This window comes from Dromaius novaehollandiae, chromosome 8, assembly GCF_036370855.1.
Source record: "Dromaius novaehollandiae isolate bDroNov1 chromosome 8, bDroNov1.hap1, whole genome shotgun sequence".
NCBI classification, from domain to species: domain Eukaryota; kingdom Metazoa; phylum Chordata; class Aves; order Casuariiformes; family Dromaiidae; genus Dromaius; species Dromaius novaehollandiae.
This window is the reverse complement of record NC_088105.1, coordinates 7,408,306-7,428,472: the sequence shown is the minus strand read 5'-3', so window position 1 is coordinate 7,428,472 and position 20,167 is coordinate 7,408,306. Positions and strand designations below refer to the sequence as shown.

Sequence of the window (20,167 nt, the reverse complement as noted above, 5' to 3'; positions counted from 1 at the left end):
ACGTGTAGGAGCCGCTGAAGTCGAGAAAGACGTGTCAGAGGCTTTGCCGTGAAGCCCGTCGGTCTTCCGAGGTGCCCTGCGCGTCGGGGAGGTGCGGTAGAAAAGCACTACGGCTTCCGCCACACAAAGCGTGGCGCTGCCGGCGCTGACGCCGGGGCTGCGCGCCCTTTTCCCGCGCTCGGCTGCGGAGGCCGTTGGACGGCGGGGGAGCTGCGCGCGCTGGTGACGTCGCGCCGGGGTCGCCTCGGCGTGCGGCTACCTGAGGCGGCGCCTGCTGGTGTTGCCGTTACGGCTCGGGCGGGGAGCTGCGCGGCCCGGCGCAGGCTGAGGTGAGGTGAGGTGAGGTGAGGTGAGGTGAGGTGGGTGACGCCCCCTCCCCCCGGCCCGGGCTCTTTGACTCGAGCGTTTCGCCCGTTAATCGTTGTGAAAATCTTAGATCAAACGCGTGAAGCCGTTTTCGGGGAGTTGGTGTGCCGGGAGGGGAGGCTGTGGCGCTGCCCGGCTTCTGGGTTCGTGCGGCCCCTGAAGGCGGTTGTAAGGGCGGCCCTTGGGAGAGCACGCAGGCGCTTTCCTCCCAGCGGCTCAAGAACGGCCTTGGAATTTGGGTGCAGTCTGTGTAAATGGAAATGCGAAATGTGGCAAGTCTGTCGAAGAGGAGGCTGAATGCAAAAGCGAACAATTTATGTTCTGTCTTCTGATGAAACGTGATGTAGCAAAAAGTTCTTGCTTGGAAACATGTTTTTCTTAGCCTTTGCTTGTTTGACTTGCTGTGTCCTTTCAGTGACAGGTGTTTAAACTTTTTCTTTCAAGTTAGGCCAAAATGAACTTTGTATAGTATAGAACAAGACTATTTTCTTTTTGAAAATATCTTGCAGGTCTTAAAGCTACTTAACTAATCAACCCTTTGATGACAGTTAAAATCATATTAATATATTTGGGATCTTCTTCTGAGACTTTTATTTTTGGGGAGTCAGTGTAGTGCATGTACTTTCTTTGACTTTATAAATTATTTGTTTTTTAGGTTGAAACTACAATACCTAACTCTAAACCTGCAGTAATGGGTAGAACTTACATTGTCGAGGAAGCTGTTGGGCAATATCTTTCAGACCTCAGCACAAAATTAAAGCCTTATGTCACAGGCTTGTTAATAGGACAGGTAAGTGTGTGTTATTGTGAAGTTTGTTCCATTCATAGTAATAGGAGACAGCTACACTGGCTTTTATCATTTGGGTTAAGTCTGTTAGCCTCACACTGAGCTTGTATGAAGCAGGAGAGAGGTACTCTCTCCGGAGGGGACTTCTATAAATGCTTTGCGGTATCCTCTGATAATTCGAAATTCTTCTAAAGTCTTTTTTTAAAAGACATGACACAAAAAATTAAAATGAAAATTTTAAAGATTAAACTTGCCTCTTGCAAGACTTTTAAGGCAAAGAAAAGATATTTGTGAAGGAAGTGTTTTTGGAACAGATTATTATAGAATTTAACTATGCGTTCTGTAAAAGAGCCCTTACAGTTACTCTGTATTATACGGTATATTCTCTAACTTGATATCAACCTTATGTTATGTTTGTTTATATTGGTGCGTTTTAAAGTGTTCCTCACAAAGAGACTATGTAATTCGGGCTGTTCGAACACCTCCAAAGGAAGAGCAAAATGAAATCAACGTAAATCCTTCAAAACTGGCATCCATTGATGAAGAATGGGTAACTGCACACGCCAGCCAGGTATCGCAATATGAATTAATGAAGGGGATGGGAAGAACAGAAAGTAAATAAGAGATGCAGCAGTCATCATCCCTTCTGTAATCTCTAGCCTTATCCTCAAAGTAAAGGCACCTTCTTATTCACTCTCTGTTCATATATTAATTAAACCAAAATATTAGTATTTCTTGTTCTTAAGCTTTATGTTGAAACAGAGGACTTAATAGACTTAAGCAATAAAATTTGCAAGATATTCTATTCCTCTATTTCAGAGAAATGTGTAAGTGAAAAACAGTCATGCTTATTTCATTTGTTCTGCATGCATAATTGTTTCATTGGAAAGTCATGGTGCATCAAGTCACACAGTTCCTAGATCTCTGATTCCTATTAATACATATGCATTTCTATTTTTAAGGTTTCTAGAATGCTTCCTGGAGGCTTGTTAGTTCTTGGTGTATTTATTATTGCAGCTCCAGAACTGGCAAAAGATAGTCATAATGCTTTGCGCAAGGTAAGTGGGCTTTCTAGAGTAAAGAAAAGGATATTTTTATGTCTGTAGCGGAGTGATTTTTCTATCATCGTTGTCTTGGCTTTATATGCTCCTTTGGCTTTAGAATTAAAGCAGCAAAAACATTCTGGTTTGACTTATAATTCTGAGGTACTCTGAAGCCTCAGTAATCTGTATCCTTTGGAACTGTACCACAGCCTGGATTAACTGGCTTTCTGTTTCTTGTGGTGTTTGCTACTGCAATAGCAGTTCCTCAAACATTGTCTTATTACAGTTGTACTAAAAATGTGATACTATGGCTTAAGGAAAATATCTTTAACGTTGCTCGTACTAAGCCTTGAGGCAGAGTTGTTAATGATGATGATACCATGATAGCTTTTTGATTGACTGAATTGTTTAGACTAGTGGTTTTAGAATGTTGAGAAATCTTTATTTTTGATTTCTTGAAAAGGAATATTCTATATAGAAGTAGTATTTGCCTTAAGTGTTTGGGATTATGTTTAAAAACTACTTCAAACATGCTACTGTCTGGTAGGATTAAAATGCATTTTTGATGTAGGGGAGTCTCGTGCCACATGGTGGCTTTTTTTTAAAAAAAAGTTTCTATTCTATAGATACAGGTTCATTTTATCTATTTTATGAGATAAGCATAGTAAGTAATTTTAACACAAGTACTATTTGAAGTCTTAGGCCCAAGATTCAATTTCAGCACTAGGATACATTTCTAGTACAGTATAATCGAGTCTCAGTTGTGATTACTGAAGCTACTTGCCAATGAGAAAAGGTGAGCAGTTGCTGAATTCAGATTTGTTCCTATTTTTTGAACTATAATAGTTCCTTTTTTTTTTTTTGCACAAGTCTCTTTCCTGATCCTCAACTTTTAAGCATAAAGTTGTAATATTTTGCAAAGTAAAAAGCCTCATTTGAAATGTACAAGGTGAATATGTGAATGTATATTGTTTGCTTCAGTTTATAAAGAGGCTGAATTAAGGTCGCACAGGCAACTTTGCCCTAGAGTACTTGCCTTTGAATCTATGTTAAAAGTTCTTTTAATGTCTTAATTTTGATGTATAAGCTGTATTTCCGGTTCATCCATAATTACTATATCATTCAGCTTTAGAACTTTAGTGCAAGACTGTTTTTGAGGAATTGTAACACATTATTTGTGTGGAAAAATCCATAATGCTTCTTTCATCTTTAGCTAATCTTCTCAGTGGAAAAGTCTGTGACTAAAAGGCGGCTCTGGAAACCTGCGGAGGAGGAGATCTCGGATAGAGCAGCTCTTCAAGTTTGTTCTGCTACAAAGAAGTATCCTTTATCAGGAAGCTTGATTGATTGGGGCTGCTATCCCCAATCTAGTTTCTGTATTTTTTTTCTGAGTAAAAGGTTGTGTTAAGATTGCTGGGGTTAGATTGCCGCGCAAACCTTAAAAAGCGGTGTCTCTGCTGGTTTGCTGAGTCTGTTTCACAGCTCGTCTCTGCTTATCGTAACCATTATTCAAACATAATGATTGGTATGGCTTATGTAGTTTGTATTAATTTTTTTTTGTATCATATGTATAAATAGCTACAATATGGTATCAGACTGCATATATTAGAAGTGAGTCTTCTGTGGATTAAAATGAATGGCTGTACCTCATTTGGCAGTAACTTTAACGTAGAAGCTGCCAGATGACAAATGTATATGAGCAGTCTTTCATTATCAATAGACACATGTGGCTTTTCTGTCTGTCTGTCTTCAGAATTGGAATATGGACCAAAGTTTTGGGCTGGTAGATGAAGCGGGGAGGAGGAGGAAGTTGTTTGAGTTCAGATAGGCATAGATCAGTAAATTGAAATTGGGGAGTTTTCTGATTAGCCGTGAATAGACTATCGGCCCTCTTATCCCTCCACAACTTCCATATGTTTTTACTGTTAGATTTGTGTATGGTATTTTTTCACTGTGCTTTACCCGGTTGGTTTTGATTTGCCTAAAATAAGGAAAACATCTAAAATGTTGGATAACTTCTTGAACTTGCGGTTACCAATGATAGTCATGGAATTGGGGAAGTCGCAGGCATGTGAGATCTGTTCTAGTGCAACAGAAGAATCTTGACTGTTGAGAATGGGATAATACAGGGGAGAAAGTAAGGTTTTTCTTAGAAGGGTGAGAAAAACCAGGACATGAGGCATATTAGTGCAGTGGTGGTTCTTCCTGTGCATACCTATTGATCTTAATGTATGTGTAAGAGATGAGACAACATCACTATGATAGTTGGAGTTTACAGCCAATTTTTTTTCTACTTTTTTACACTAATGAAAGGTGAGAACTTTCTTCTGAGCATAAATTAGCTCAAAAGTTGTTAATACTGAAGGGACAAAATAATTACAAAATGTTCTTATTTGGTTTTTTTTGCTTTTCACTGAATCTTTTTCTTTAAGTAGCAAAGAATAGTTTGCCGAACCTATGATGTACAAGATCCAAAGGTAAGCTTATACTGCATGTCATATGCAGGTTTTTATGCATTATGAGTAATGTTTCAAAAACATTTCTGTGAACAGTGTAGTGTTTTATTTAGACACTCTATTGCTTATTTCTACTTCTAGAGTTCAGCTAAACCAGCAGATTGGAAATACCAGAGTGCTCTGTCTGCTTGCTGGCTAACTCTGGACTGCACAGTGAATGTTAATATTCACATTCCACTTCTTGCTACTTCACCCAACCATGACTTGGAGAAGAATACCAAGGTAACTAACTAGCTGCAACAGTATAAGTTTTGTGATTTTTCTCTATGCTATTTTTTTTCTGTTGAAAATTAAATGAAAGATAATGGTTTTGAATATACAGTATGAGTACTGGAGTAGGACCAATTAACAGAGGGTGTTTGTCAGCTGTTCCTCTTTTAAATGTTGTTTGAAGTTACAGTGAAACATGCCTTATATTAAAAATACTGAGAGCTTTTCTTCTGCTGTGCTCAGTGTTGGGAGTTTCCTGGGCTCAAAATAATTAGCAGTTATCATGATTATCCCAGCTAAAGTCTTGAAACTCTGCTTCACCTGGGGAAAGGTCATGTCCAATTAGAACAGGGTTATAGAAAGCTTTTAATACAAATTAACTTTTGATAGGCCCCATCCAGCTCCACAAAAGTGAAATCCCGTGTTGCATCCCTGGTGTGGCACTTTGTTCTGAACACATTGGTCTCAAGACTTGGCTTATGAAAAATGTACAGTCTGCCAGACATAAGTCAATTATTGTCCCATTCAGATTTTTCAGAGACTCTTAAACCCTATTGGAGTAGTTACTGAAACATGTATTTCTATGGTTTTCAGCTTGATATTGTATAACTCTTCTAGTGAAACTCTTTTCTTCTTCCTCTCTTTTTAATGAGATTTTTGTCTTTTTGCTTTTCTTAAAGAATGGATTAAACCGGTGGTCGAAACAGATAGAGGACAGTGTTTTTCTGATCAATGGACAAGTTAAAGATAATGATACAGAACTACTGGAAGGTCTGGTGAGTGCCATGCAACAAGGAATTGAATTTTAATAAATGTGCAATTCAAAATCTTCAGTGTGATAATACAGTGATTGAAAGGTCTTCTGTACAATATCTGTAGATCTAATCGGCCTATTTCAAATAACTGATGCACAGGACTCTCCATTTTCCCGTCTTACTGGAAATCCTCTCTTCTTTCTTGAGCAACGTGAAAGCAGTAATTATAGGTGAAGACTGACTACGTTTTTTCTTTATATTGTCTCCAGCTTTACTACTTCATTGAAGACTCAGGATTAAATGTAGACGTTGAGATTTCTAAGACATCTAAACATCTAAGAAAGTGGAGAAACCTTGTTTGACTGCTACATTCATCTCTGTTTTTAGCGTTGCTACTTATATTCTCATGGGTGCTTTCCATATGTCATTTTTCTCCCTTAAAAACAAGAACTTAGGGCACATTTTATACTAGGATGACTATAAAATAGCTTGGCATGGTTGGTTTGGACAGATTTTCCTGTTTCATATGACACATTTATTTCTTTTCTCTCAGAAAAAGTTAAGAGGAAATATTCAGTCCAGCACTCAGTTTTCTGATGTCAAGGTTCTGACACAGCTGGTAAGTATTTAGCATAGAGGTTAGTTTAAAAACTACTATCTGATTAAAATAGAGTAAGAAAATAAAAGAATATTCTAAACTATTGTCTAGAAATCTAATGTACTTTATTCTAAGAGGTTTTACCTCCAGATGTTGACTGTGGACAGCTCCATGTGTTTCATGTCTTTGGGAATTCTTATAGTAGAGTAGATTTAACTGCTTTGACAGCAGGACACCTGAACCTACCTGGGTACATTGATTTCAATCAGTGATAAGTCATGATGGTGAAGTTCATGAACCCCGTGCCTTGATTTGTCATGGCTAGCTATGGACACTTACCTGGATACTTTCATTAGAAGCTCAGTCACTAGTTTTGGACTAACATACGGATCTTGTGGGCTGAATCATAATCTGGAGCTGTCTGGTCTGTGTCAGGAGTTTCTTTAATAGCAAGAGAGGTTATGGAGATTCAGCCCCTGAATTAGGTGCCCCAGTCTAGGTCTTAAAGTCAAAATGTGTCTAGCCATTGGTTTCTAGGCTTCCTATGCAACACAGGCCATTCCAGTTTGTCAGGTTGTTTCTGGATTCTCTAAATTTGTATTGAGCAACAACTTTTACCTTTTAAAAATACATGAAATACCTTTAAAACTTGAGGAGCAGCTTGTTACTTCTGTTGTTGCATTGTTCCAATAGTTAATTGCCTCACAGAGAAAGGAAAGCTTTTTATGTTAGATTAAGTAGTTTGTGCATTTCTTGCAGAAGTCATGCCTGTTTTCCTTCTGATTAAAATGGTGTAAACCAATAATTCTCTTTAGCTTTAAAATTAAGTGTTTTGTTTTTCCCTGTTGTTAACACTTAAAAATATCCCTTCCATACTGGAATTCTAGCTTGGTTTGTGAATCTCATCATCTTTGCTACACAAAAATCCCCACATTTCAAGATGTTGTCTTAGAGCACTACGTCCAATGTACTGTTCATTTTGGTAATTAGTTCTAAATATGACCAAATTTAGAATTTAGTCGTGACTGATGGATGACCCTCAAGATATCCTAGGTTATACATTATATAGTAAGCATATGAACTCCATAATTTAAAACAAAGATCTTAAAGGTTGCCGGATTGTAATACTGATACTAGTGACTGGCCACTTGGCTGAAAAATTTCAGAACTCCTACAGACAGAAATATTTAAATCACTAGAAATGGAGTGTCTAGAAAAATAAATGTGTTTTACATAATGAAAAAAGAGAGAGATTTTCAATCTTAACTAAAAAGTCAGCGGTATATATTATGAGATTACATGTAAACATCTTAAGATATGATATAAATTTTAGTGCTGCTGCTTGTTAGCCATGCTGCAAGTGCCTAGGTAACAAGATAAACTGAAACATGCCTATTTTTCAGTCCCAGGGTTCAAATCGTAGATCAACAGCTACAGTCCAGGTCTGCAGTGGTTCCATAAATCTTAAAGGTGCTGTGAAATGCAGAGCCTACATTCATAACAACAAGCCAAAAGTTAAAGAAGCTATTCAGGTAGAGAAAAGTTATTAAATTCATTGGAGATGTTTTCCTGAAAATGGAAAGTTGTCATACTAGTTTTTCTTTGACAGAATGGCATGGTCTAAGTGGGGGTCAAAATATTCTCTCCCTTGAACATAAGGATTGTTTTAGAATCCATTTGTGTGTGTGTATGTGACGGGTTCAGTTCCTTTTTTCATCTTTAGCAGATACTGTCTCCTATTGTTAAGGTTATTATCTGGTGAATCTTTGCACAACCATCAAAGTGATTAGGGTGATACAAATCATCTTAAAATTAAGAAAATCCTGCGAACTACATATTTTTGTACATAAGGCAGTTTTATTTATTGAACGACTTTGTTCCTTACTGAGTCAATGCCTTGTGATTTTTTTTTATAGTAATGTCCAGATGTTATCAGTTGTTACTCTAACAATAGTAAAAATTTCCTCTGGTGTTTTGGGTTTTTTGTTGTTGTCTTTATTTTAATCCTTTTGATATTAGTTTCTTTTTGTCACTTTATTGTCTTTAGGGTTTTTTCTGAATAACTATTCTTTGAAAATGGGTTAAGCCTACGGGGGACTACTTTTGTTGGGTTTTTTTAACAGTCAGAAGCTTTGTGAATGGTTTTTATACTGCTTATGTTTTTGCTTTTGTCTTTGCAGGCTTTGAAAAGAGATATAATAAACACATTGAGCGATCGTTGTGAAATATTGTTTGAAGACCTCATTATAAATGAAGGACTTGGCAAAAAAAGTAGGAACTTGAAGAGAAAGCAAGTTATCATATATGCAGTGAATTTTGGTTCTTGCAGGAAATTCTGCTAACATAATGAAATCTCACCACAGAATAGAATAAAAAGCAAATAGCACAATTTTTGTTTGTTGGTCCTGACCTTTTTGGTTCAGGAGAAGTTTAGTCAAGTTCAGATTATGTTCCTTGGTATCACAGTTTTCCTACAAAGTCTGTGTTCAGAATTCCATGACCACAAAGTGTAGTTTCACCTTATTTCTCACTGACTGTGATTTTTTTTTTTTTTTAATTCTAATCAAAATCTTGTTGCTGAACTCCTACCTGTAACTTAACATATTTAAAAAAAAAAATCACTCTTATCGTGTTCCTACTAATACTCAAATGAAAGATGTGCTAAAACTTGGCAAGATTAAAAGAACCAGTTGAACAGGACTTTGGATAGTCTTATTTGTCAGCTGTGTTATGAATGCTAGTTCACAAACTCTGAGATTTAATAATTCATCTACATTAAATAAAGCACTGTATGTGGTGATTATGGCATGAACAAGTAATCTGATTCTTTTTTTTCTAACTAGCTGTACAAGTATATCATCTGTGTTGTCTCTCTCTCCTGATTTCATTTCATCACATTTCATTTTACAGGTCTGCTGTCATTTAAAGTAATAGATCATATGACACTTTCAGCATCATGAATTGCTGGACTGTGTTAGTTTGAATTTAACAGAGGACTGTACAAAGGCCAGAACGCAATGCAAATTGATCTCATGAAAATAAAACTTCCTATCTTGATCATATTAAAAACTAGAGGGGAAGTGTGTGTGTGTGTGTGTGTGTGTGTAATTAGTTAAATATCAATTTGTATGCCTTACATAAAGGAGAGCTTTTTGAAAGGCATGGTCTTTCATAATGATTTCGGTAAAAATAGAAAAGAAATGGAAGCAGGTTGATTGTATAAGGAACAATGATTCATGTTCGGAATCTTTGTTTGCTTTAGGATAACACAGTTCATTATGGTGTTGAATATACAGTGTAATATAAAAGCATTCTAAATACTGGTTTTTGCTGACTTTGTCCAAACTCCACGATTAAATCATGATCTTGATGTTTTCAATTGCATGCAGTTTTCATTTTCCTCTTTAGATGGCACCCGTAGTCCACGGCTGCAAGTGTGGCAAAGAACAGCCCACTGATTGCAGTCCTTTGTGGTGCTGAACTAACAGGCTATTCTGTGTGTACCCCTATCTGCAGTCTTTCCCAGAGTCTTTTCCTAGTCATTCTAAACATGATAGAAGATCTGTTTAACGTTTCATGGTCTGTTTTGGAGGTCTCTTGGCTAATTCTGGAGAGAGTAATGTAAAAGCATAAATCAGTATGATAGCAGCCAAAACTTTCATGAAACAGTAACAAGTAAACAAGCCATGTCTGAAATCAGGCGTATTACATGGAAAACCTTGAGCAGTTCTTTTGGAACAGCTTTGTCTGATGGCAGAGATTAATGAGGAATCTTATCGTAACTAGCAAGGTCTTTATTTAGATGGTATTTTTTTTCCCCACTTTTCTTCTAGATTTTGAGAGGGAATATCGTGTTTTACCTCAAAGACTATTTGTCCCTGTTGCTGGATCCAGTGTGATGCTCAGTGATTATAAGTTTCGTGATGAGGCCGCTGGAGAAATTCAAGAACGTTTTGTTGAGCTGTTGGATCAAGCTGTGCAAGCTGAAGATATACATATAGCAGAGGAAGCTAACACAGGTAAATACAGTATCTGAGAACCAGATTAAACTGCATCACAGATTATGAAAATGTTGACCAACGCATAACTTAATACATTCCGTATCTGAATGAAGTTAAGTTTTAATTTAGTTTATTTCATATGTTAGAGCTTGGTTATGTCAATCTAATTACACTTTAACTGTGTTTGTGAAAAATGATTAGGGTTCTTGCAGTTTCTGTGTTTGGCTTGTAACAGAACTGACTGTCTCTCAAATATTTTGTTCTTTCATCGATTGTATTATCTGTGCAACCATGGTTGCAGCTCATGAGCTGCAGTAGGTACATAAATATATAGCTAAAGTTTGCATACTTAATTCTGCATGTGAATTAGGGATGATCTTACTCTGCAAATAGGCTGTAATAAAAACCTATACAGCTTTATGTACCACTTACTTTTCCAGTAATTCAAGTTTGCCAGCTCAACAGTTGAGTAGTTGTTCTAATATTTTAAGTTAGAACATGAAGTTGAATGTTTCAGTCACATCTACTGATTTCTCAGGAAATATTAAAAAATTTTGTTAGTAAGAAATAAATGTATGCTAGTGTGTTTTCCAGGAAGTTTTCTTGGTAAAACCTGACTCTTCTCCCCCCACCAGAGCCAAAGTACCCTTCCTTGTTCTGAGTGTTTTAATCTGTATGTCAAATACAGTGCACAAAACTGAAGTGTTGTTCACCGAAAATGGAAAGAAAATTGAGAGAGCTTTTCATTTTCTGCTGAATGTCTTTTAAGTTTATGATCTCAGTATGAGACTGTTATATTCCTCCAAATACAGGTATTTGTCATAAACAGGTTATTACTTTCTTTTTCTGAGTGATCTGGCTTGCTTTTTTTTCTTTGCATACAAGTTTGACTTCAATGTAGAAGTCAAATCTGTAACTGAAATGCACCTCATAATGCTTCCTATGGTCTTCTGCAAGTGAGTCTTTTTCTTTTTTTTTCCCCCTCCCTTTTTTCCTATCAATATGGCTATGGTTTGCAGGCTACGGTTTTATATCATAAGTGCAAAAATTAACACTATTTTTCAGATAGGAGCAGTAAACACCTCTTGATGTTGGAATTTGGGGAGGGAAAATGGAAAATTTTGCCATGGGCTTTCTGTGTAAGAAATTGTGATTAGTAATGTTCTGCTTGACCCTCTTGTTTATGTGGCAAGTTTCTTGAGTTTTTTAATTTCAGAGCTAACCATAAATTCTTATATCTAACCAATAAAAATATCGCCTGTAATTTAAGAATAATTTTAATATTCTTAAAGCTAAGTATTACTGTGCTTTAAGGAATTAGTATCACTTAGGGAAGTAAATAAATTAATATTGTTATAGCATTGAAGATATGCTTGGAGAGGGATGATGATTCAGTTTACAGCTTTATAACTTATGTAAAGATGTATAATATTGTAGGTGGGAGGAGAGCATGATTTAGACTAACAGTAACACATCACAAAGATTTGATGCCACAAGCCCATGTAAAATGAGGTCTAGGTACCTCACAAAATGAATTTGTATGTTCTTGTAACTTACTGCCTATAGAATTAGTTATGGGGGGGTATTTTTAAACTTTTTGCATAAATTAAAGTAAATATACTAAGGATTTTAGAAAAAAATGAGCCTGGCTTTGCACCAAGAAGTTTCTCCCTAGAGTAGATTTTGTTAACAGTGATGCTAGTAATATGCTATCAGCTCAATGCTATTTGATTCTGATAATTGTTGTTATGGAATTATTAACTTGGGACTTATTAAAGTGCCTCTTCACTTTTATTAATCCTGATAAGTCATTCTAGAAATTAGACCTGTCAACTATGTAGAAAGTATTCTGCACTGAAAAGACAGGATTAATTTAGCAGTTTGGATTTATCGATACTTAGATATGAAATATCTAAGCATTGCTAGAACCATGATTCTAGCACTTAACGACAGTTTGGGGTTTCCCTTGTGTAAAGGCTTTTCCAAGGCATCGTTCTAATATGAGTAGCATCTGTTTCTCAAACCTTAGAAATATCTTTATTAATATATAGTATTCAGTAATGTAGTGATTTTTGAAGTCCGTCCTTGAAATAACTATGAAAATGCTATGCATTATGAAGTTCTTGAAGGCTTGCTTATTTAAAAAAAAAAAAAAAGACCAGTTTAAAATTCAAAAGTTTGAGCAGGCTTTTGCAATAGTGTCTTTTTGATGCTCTAAGCACCTGAAAAGATTTGATCAATAGAACGCAGTTTTATTTTTTTAGGCAGCTTCTAGTCAAAACATATGAAACAAAACTATCCTTCTCAATTTTTGTGTATTTAGGATATGCTGCTGCTATCTCCTTACTCTCATGATTCCTTTCAGCTTTCCAGTGAGGTCACTTGAAGGTCGTGCTTTAAAATTGTTCATGGAAAAAAGAAAGTAAAAACTGACCTATTATGATTAAAAGATATAAATAGCTCTAAGACTGTAGTTTCAAGGTATTTAGTGCTTTAGTTCAAGCAATTGAAAGCTCTGCATTTATGATTGGATTTGCTAAATCCCTGCTGCTCCTTGGTTGGGGGGGGCTGTTAAATACACTGAGTAGATAAGCATAAATAAGATTTCAGTAGTGGTAATCTCTTGCCCATCTTTGTTAGCAAATTTAAGAGTTGATGAAAAAGTAAGGATTCTTATAATTGGTAGCAGAAAGTGTCTGCTTTTGAAAACTCTTCACGTCATTTATACTAAAGCTGTTTCAGATATAGGTCTTCCATAACCTAATGGCATAAATGCCTTTTGGTATCTAACTGGCTCAGGGTTGGGGTTTGGAGGGGGGAAGGAGGGGAGGGTTTGTTTTCTGAACGGATGAGCGTTGCTGCCTTGACATATAGCTTCAAAAGTTACCTCCTGGAAAGTACAGCTTTTCCTATAAAGCTGCAAAACCATATAAGGTCAGGACACAAACTGCCCTACTTCCTCCTCAAAACCAAAACGGAAAGAAACCTGCTGGATCTGGTCTTCAGAGTTGACAGAAATGTGGTCAGCTTTTCTAAAAGAAAGATTCTATTTTAGGGAATTGAGAACTTCTTTAAAGAAGTTTGAAAAGAATGTGGTGCTTTTGGCTTGCTAGCTTTTTTTATACTTTCTTATACCTTAACTCTCTTGCAGCTGTTAATTGTTCATGTACTATTCTGCAGTTGCAGATTTCAGCTCGTGCTTTAGCCAGATAAGGGTGTTTTTTTTTCCTTTTTGAAGAAAAATATTAATAAAGTAATAGGCTTATTGTAGACATGTAAGCCTTGGAGGTATGAAACCTTGGAAAAACAAAAACACTCCTCACATTCAAATTTAATGTCCTTATTTTTATTTTAAATATGTGTGCAACTTTCTGGGAGATCTCGAAGCTCTGTTCTTAGTATATGAATCTCACTCTCCCATTAAATTTCATGTTGGACAGTTGTTAACTGCTATGCTGCAGTACATCCTGTACAAAGTCAGTAGATTCTGAGGCTAAAGGCAAGAGGATACATGGCTAAAGACAAGTCCCAAATGGCTAGTCAAATCAAGTACTATGGTTTAACTTAAGTTTTTTTTGACTTAGGAAATCTTTAAAGCCAATCATACACATGACTCATCTAAGATGACAGGCACCACCTCTCTGATCACAGATATGTGTGTTCTCATATGGCTCATAATATGATAGAGAAAGTACTTCTCTGAATCATTTTCATATGAATCATATGAGGGATGTGCCTTGTATTACTTAGCTGTGTAATTTGTAATCTTTAGCTGGCTGACAACCCCACTCAGGTAATGAAAGATCCATTTTTATTCAGATCAATTTTCCATGGACTTTTAAATCTTTGTATCTGGTGCTGCTGTGGGTTTTTGCTTTATCTTCTGGACAGAAAGACCTGTCTTGCATATCTCAGCCTATTCATTCTGTTCTTTCCGAAGAAATCCAGATCTCACTGCAGTAGCGCAAACACTTTATTTCCCTTTTTACTTCTCCAGAATATAGCTGAAATAGAAATTACTTAACTGTAATCAGAACTTTTGAGAGGTGAAGCTGTGTAACAGGCTGGTCTAGAAACAGGAATGGAAATCTAAGACCTTCGGCCCGCCACCACCAAGTGGCCTTACCACTAAACTGTGTAATCCAAAGCATGCTTGCTCTGCATGGAACAAACTGGAACAAGTTCAGCTAGAGGACTTGAGACTAATCCCCTTCTCTCTCTCTCTCGCCCTCTCTCTCGCCCTCTCTCTCGCCCTCTCTCTCGCCCTCTCTCTCGCCCTCTCTCTCGCCCTCTCTCTCGCCCTCTCTCTCGCCCTCTCTCTCGCCCTCTCTCTCGCCCTCTCTCTCGCCCTCTCTCTCGCCCTCTCTCTCGCCCCCTCCAGCAATCTGGATATAGCCAAGTGATTAGAGAAATCTTCAGAAAGGCAATAGATACAGGTTTCAATCCCATCAGTCTAGGAATAGAGTCAAGCTCTCTCACATCCTGGCTGAGCATTCTAAGAATTTAGTAATTGTTTCAAAAGGGAAATGTATCCTCTATTCCTGTCTTGAAAGCCTATTTATAAAGGATCTTTAAAAAGCATTTATAACTGTGAGGCAGGGAAACAATGCTGGGCTCGCTCTTTCAGTGGCAATGGTATTTCTTGTAGCTTGGGCTCTGGACAGATGTGGCTTTGAAGGGAAAACTTTGATCTTGGAAGATACTTGGTGGTTAATTTTGGTTCCCTGTCTGAGGTGTCAGGATCTCCCCAGGTTATATAAAGGGGGTTGGGTATGTAACTAGGGGACAGATTGTAGAAAAATGAGTTTTGAAAGTGAAACTCCTTCCTTCCTGAGGTGTTTTTTTTCTTTTTCCTCTTACTCTCTTCCAGTTACATAGAATAACTTTGTGTCATGCTGTTGCTGCTGTACCATTACTAATGCAATAAATTGATCTTTCTGCCATATATATGCTTTATAAAGTTGTTGAGAACTTCATGTCCTTTTGCATTAATTCAACCGTAAAACGCAAATGTTACCTGGTATTTATTTGTTCACTTGATATCCACGCAGTTGATGTTTGTCCAGTTACTGACAACAAGGATGACACAGAACAGAAACAACTGACAAAAGCAACATTGCTGTTGAAACTTCAACAAAATATGGGTATGTTACCTCCCTGATTCTGCTATGGTAATCCAGAAATTATAGTGCGGCTTTTCAGTACCGTTCGTTCCCACAGCATTTTTGTGTGATTAGTGGAAAATCTTAATCTTTCCTGCTGGTGACTTCATACAATAGCTTTTCTAAAATGTGTCCCTACTTGAGAGTTATAGGTACAGGGTGTTTCTTGGAAAACAAGAACCATAGCCTACAGTTTTGACAAAACCGGTCTGCTCATGTAGCTTGCTTGCTTTCTTTGAGGAGCCATCACTTCTGTAATTCTGTATGTGGAGAAGGAGCATAGTTGAATCGCTCTGTCAAGTAGGCATCCTTAAATTGGCTAGCGAGTCGTGAAGTTTCTTCTAAAGCTTACATACATATGGGCTTGAGTTTTAGCCTCAGCCTCAATAATTTAGGGAACGGCAGTCACAGAACTTTCCTCCCAAATTCAACTTCTTGATGCTGATTCATCCAGGTTGCATGCATCTGTCTGCACTTAGCACAGTTCTGTCCTCTGAGCTTTGACTGTCTTTTCGTATTAAAATACAGTATCAAGAATGCACTTTCAGTTATACTGTAGTCAACAAAACAGTAACATTTTGTTTTCTGTTTATTCTTGAAAGTAAAACACAGTGACTAGAAGATTAAAGAAGAGTAATAGTAAATGAATCTGTTTTGGATGTAGCAGCACTTCTCCTTGAATCATCAGTCTTCCCTCCCCACCTCACAGCCCCCCAGTATCTTGTACTCAAGTTCATCCGTAATTAACTTGTTACTAGGAAAATGAGTGGTATGATATAAAGATTGTTTCAGAGACTTGAGGAGTAGGTGTAGTACCATGCAAAAAAGAAAACATAATTCTTGTTTCTGTTTAAAGTTTTTGTTAGTTATTTCTGCTGGTCTGACTTCTAGAATTAAGCAGTGGTGCAGAGTCAGTGCTGTTATTTTACAGGCCATGACATTGCTGAGTTATTACTGAAGAACACAGTCAGCTGGAGTTTGGAAGAATCCTGCTCTGATTAGAAATTTCTTGTGGGGCTTGTATAATGTAATTATGTTGTATCATAGCTTTAGATTTAGGCTTAGCAGTGCTACACAGCTTTTTGGGGTGGCTCTTATTGTTTCTATTCCTGCATTTCATTCACCCTGACCCTGCCCTCCACACCCTAGCCACTGATGACTGTGCTGCCCTTGCCACTCACTGAATGCATTTCCTTTGTCATTTTTAGGTGTGGTAATAGCAGCTGCAGTCGCAGTCTTTGCATCAATCTTCTCTTTTAACTACTTCAGTGACTAAACTCAAGCCAAAGGAGCCTCATGGAAACATTGACCAGTAATCACGCTTATACAAGATGGAAACATCTGGGTTTAATATATTAGTAATTAAGAATTGTTGCCTAAATATCACCAGTTAGGTGTGCAATATAAATTATAATGATACATCCAGTTACCTTGTTCCAGCATGCAGTTATTGTAGGTGAATCAAGTTTACAAGAAATTAACTCTTGTCATTTGTGCAAATGACGGCAAAATAGTATTATATTCCAGTAAGAGCCCTTAAATCAATATAGAACTTCCATTTTCTTCCTACACATTATTTTAATGTAAAATGCTACTACTGTTTTTTTTCAGGCTATTACTAAGACTAGTAGAGTTACCTAGTATGACAGTTCTTGCTTTAGGGATTTCTTTGCTGAATTGTTAATTTAACTAACAGAAATCTCATCTCATTGAAGTTAATTGGTGAAAAAAATTAGACCTTACAATGCCAACATTTCACCATATAGATTGTTTAAGGTAATATTGATTAGCTGGCATAATAGGTATACAAATAGTTTCTAGTAGTTTCAAGATTCTCTTTAGACCAATTCAGACTGTAAAAACCTTGGTTCAAGAGCTGGAGAACCCAGAAATCAATAAAATGTGTAAACTTTACTCAGATTAACTTTTGATAAGGATTTCTCTGTCCACCTCTGATTCAATCATCATCTTTCTCTTAGAATACTAAATATTTCAGCAACAGCTATGTCTAGGCAGTTCTAGTAGACTATTTACCATTACTGGAAGTTTTCAAAGTTGTTAATCAGAATTTCTAGAATATAAACAAGATGCCCAGGAGAATATCTCATAATGGAAATGTATGTTAGGAGGTAACATTGTTGTCCTCTTGCAGTGAGGAGAGGGGAAGGAGGGAAGTATTCTGATAACGTTAACAAAGATAATGCATGTATTAAATGAGTTGTTTGGATCTGTATTACAATAGAATATAGTTCCAGATTCTAGGGGATTTTAATGCCACCACAAATTTTTTAGTGTAAAAGCACTGGAACACTCAAAAAAATAAACCCTTAGGTTCTACTGCATAATCAAGTATGTATTGGAATAATTCTAATAAAAGGCAACTATGAGAAAGCTGTCTTTATATACCATTCCATTGTCTGTGTATTCTGTTTTTTACACCTTTGGAATACTACTCTGCTTTTAGTACTGTAACTATTGTGGAACACAGTGTTGATCTTTTGTACTAGCTATTGCTCCAGTAGAGCTTCTCAGGAAAATGAATGCTACAATGGAAACACTGTTTTCAGGTAAGTCCTTCAGCTGCTGCATTTTCCAGATGCGTGTTATTTTCCATGCAAATGTATGGCATCAGTAGGCAAAATGGTATTATGCAAAAGCAGTTGATGCAGGCATTTCTTTGGAGGAATTTGAGTGCTATCTGGAAAATAAGATGAATTTACCAATACATTTCAAAATATAGTTGTTATAAAAATTGTTCCACTATAGTCTCCGTTAGAAGTAAGGAATGATGGGGGGTGGGGAAGTAATGGGAAGAAAAAAGCTTCAGTCCTTTGCCTTATTCTTTTGAACGTGTACATCTGTTTGCCTTTTTGTTATCCACTTCTCAAGAGGACCTGGTAATTGGGCTTGTTTTGATACAGGTTCCCCTTCGCTTTATTGAAGAAGCATGTTTTTTATCTTGTATCCATTTGGCATTTTCTTGACTAAGTGTGAGTGTTGCATGGCTTATTTAACATTTAAGCCATTCTGTATGAGCTTAGAAAAAAGTGTGATCTTTTTATTCTCAGCAACAACAGACAGCTCACTAAACTGCAACTCTCACTTATTCTTGCTTAAGCTCTTACTACTCTCCCATCCTCGCTTGCTTGCAGTTTCTGTGTTTGCAGCATCGTGAAAGAAACCAAAGAAATTGGCTGCATCTGAAATACTTTTTCAGTTCTTTACTTCAGTCTCAAACAGTCTAACTTCTCTGTAAAAAGAAACAATTTCAAAATGCTCCGCAGCTGTGCATGCGTGCTTGTTAATGTATGCTTTTGGAGGTAAATATACAAAACAGTTATCCTTGAGTTGCATATTATTTGAAACTCGTCCATAGAGAGAGGTGAAGTGCATCACTTGTGGCAATAACTGTTATGCCATAGAGAAAAATTGTATTTGATTCAAGAGCCCGCTTTCTCATGAAACACTCTGTCAATCGCCCCTTGGTTTGATTGCCAGCTGTGGTGTAAAATTAGAGCTTGCTTAGAGATGTTATTCCATGGAACCCTAGTAAAGAATATATTTATTTTCTTGCCAACTTATTCAATATTTAGTAGCTCATCTGTCTGTCTTTATGGCACTTGCCATAGACTGTCAAATGAATCCTTCTCCTTGTAACTAACTAGGTATTGTGGATCTGTGGAAGTAAAATTCTTCAGTTTGAGTTTAGGAAAAGTCAAAAAAAATAAGAAAAATAGTCTCAGATGAGATGTGTATTTTAACACAGGAGATTTCATTAAGGATTTTTTTTCTTTAACCATTTCATTTTTGTGGAAACAAAACAAATTAACTGTCTCCGGAGGGGGGGGAAGAAATTTGACTTCCGTGTTCAGACTGAGCCTTTCCGTCATCCTGCCATGAGGAAATAGTGAATATAGAAGACAACAAAGGGGTTTCTACTGTTGTCTTGCTTCCTATCCATGGCCACCGATAACCTAAGAAAATGAGTTCTTTAAGGAAAAGAAGTACAAATAGAGTTTATTTTTAATATATAAGGTTTTAGAGGAGCTGTTGGGAGTTCCATGTCTAGAAAATCCAGCTACTGCTGTAAGTATAGTTCTAAAGTTGAACTTTTGGAATAATTTTACATAAATCTTATATTTTCTGTGCTGGTCCCTTCCATGCATAGAGATGTTTGCTGTGTTTAGATCTAGAAGCCTTGCTTTGTTAAACCCAGTTTAAATCCGTTATGATGTACCTGTGAGCCAGTGAGTGGAATAAGCCACCTCCTGACTGAAATGTAGTTTGTAAAAAGCCCAGTGGCCTCATGGACAATGAGGTTCATCATTCTTGGCATCTGAGGGGCAGCACTGGGCATGTCGGTAGCTGATGTCCCTCTTCCAGAGCTTTCATTAGTACTCTGATCAGCAGTGACACCAGTGATGTAGTCCTGCCCCTTCGCTCTTGTCTGCATCTGTATATCTGAAGACTGTCAGGAACCTTCCACATCTCTGAGTCAAATGGAAGAACCGCTGTAGTTGAGGGGAACAGGAAGTCTGGTTCCATGTGCTCATTAAAATATTTCCTGTTAAAGAATCTTCCATACAGCAGTACAACGTTTGGGTTAAATCTCTTTTGCTTTTTGCTTTGGTTCCTATTTTTTTTTCCTGCAGAAATGTGGATGACTGCTGTGATCAGAGAATTATTTGCAGCTTTTATTAGTCATGAGCTTCTGTTGAGGCTTTGTACC

General features: G+C 37.1%; 1 protein-coding gene across 5 annotated transcripts; it reads left to right on the top strand.

Annotated features, from left to right (window-relative positions):
• Nucleotides 1–78: 78 nt before the first annotated feature.
• On the top strand, nucleotides 79–17,846 carry ODR4 (odr-4 GPCR localization factor homolog). Of its 5 annotated transcripts, none has more exons than XM_026101069.2 (14): nucleotides 79–329; nucleotides 1,022–1,156; nucleotides 1,593–1,724; nucleotides 2,116–2,211; nucleotides 3,410–3,516; nucleotides 4,637–4,673; nucleotides 4,794–4,934; nucleotides 5,603–5,698; nucleotides 6,231–6,296; nucleotides 7,679–7,807; nucleotides 8,456–8,546; nucleotides 10,109–10,294; nucleotides 15,328–15,420; nucleotides 16,647–17,846. In XM_026101069.2, exons 2-14 carry the CDS (start codon nucleotides 1,058–1,060, stop codon nucleotides 16,712–16,714), a joined length of 1,341 nt encoding a protein of 446 aa, XP_025956854.2. In that variant the 5' UTR covers nucleotides 79–329; nucleotides 1,022–1,057; the 3' UTR covers nucleotides 16,715–17,846. The 5 variants fall into 5 exon arrangements, with proteins under 5 accessions (XP_025956854.2, XP_025956856.2, XP_025956857.2 ...); XM_026101071.2 differs by having other exon boundaries at nucleotides 79–334; XM_026101072.2 differs by having other exon boundaries at nucleotides 79–339.
• Nucleotides 17,847–20,167: the final 2,321 nt, after the last annotated feature.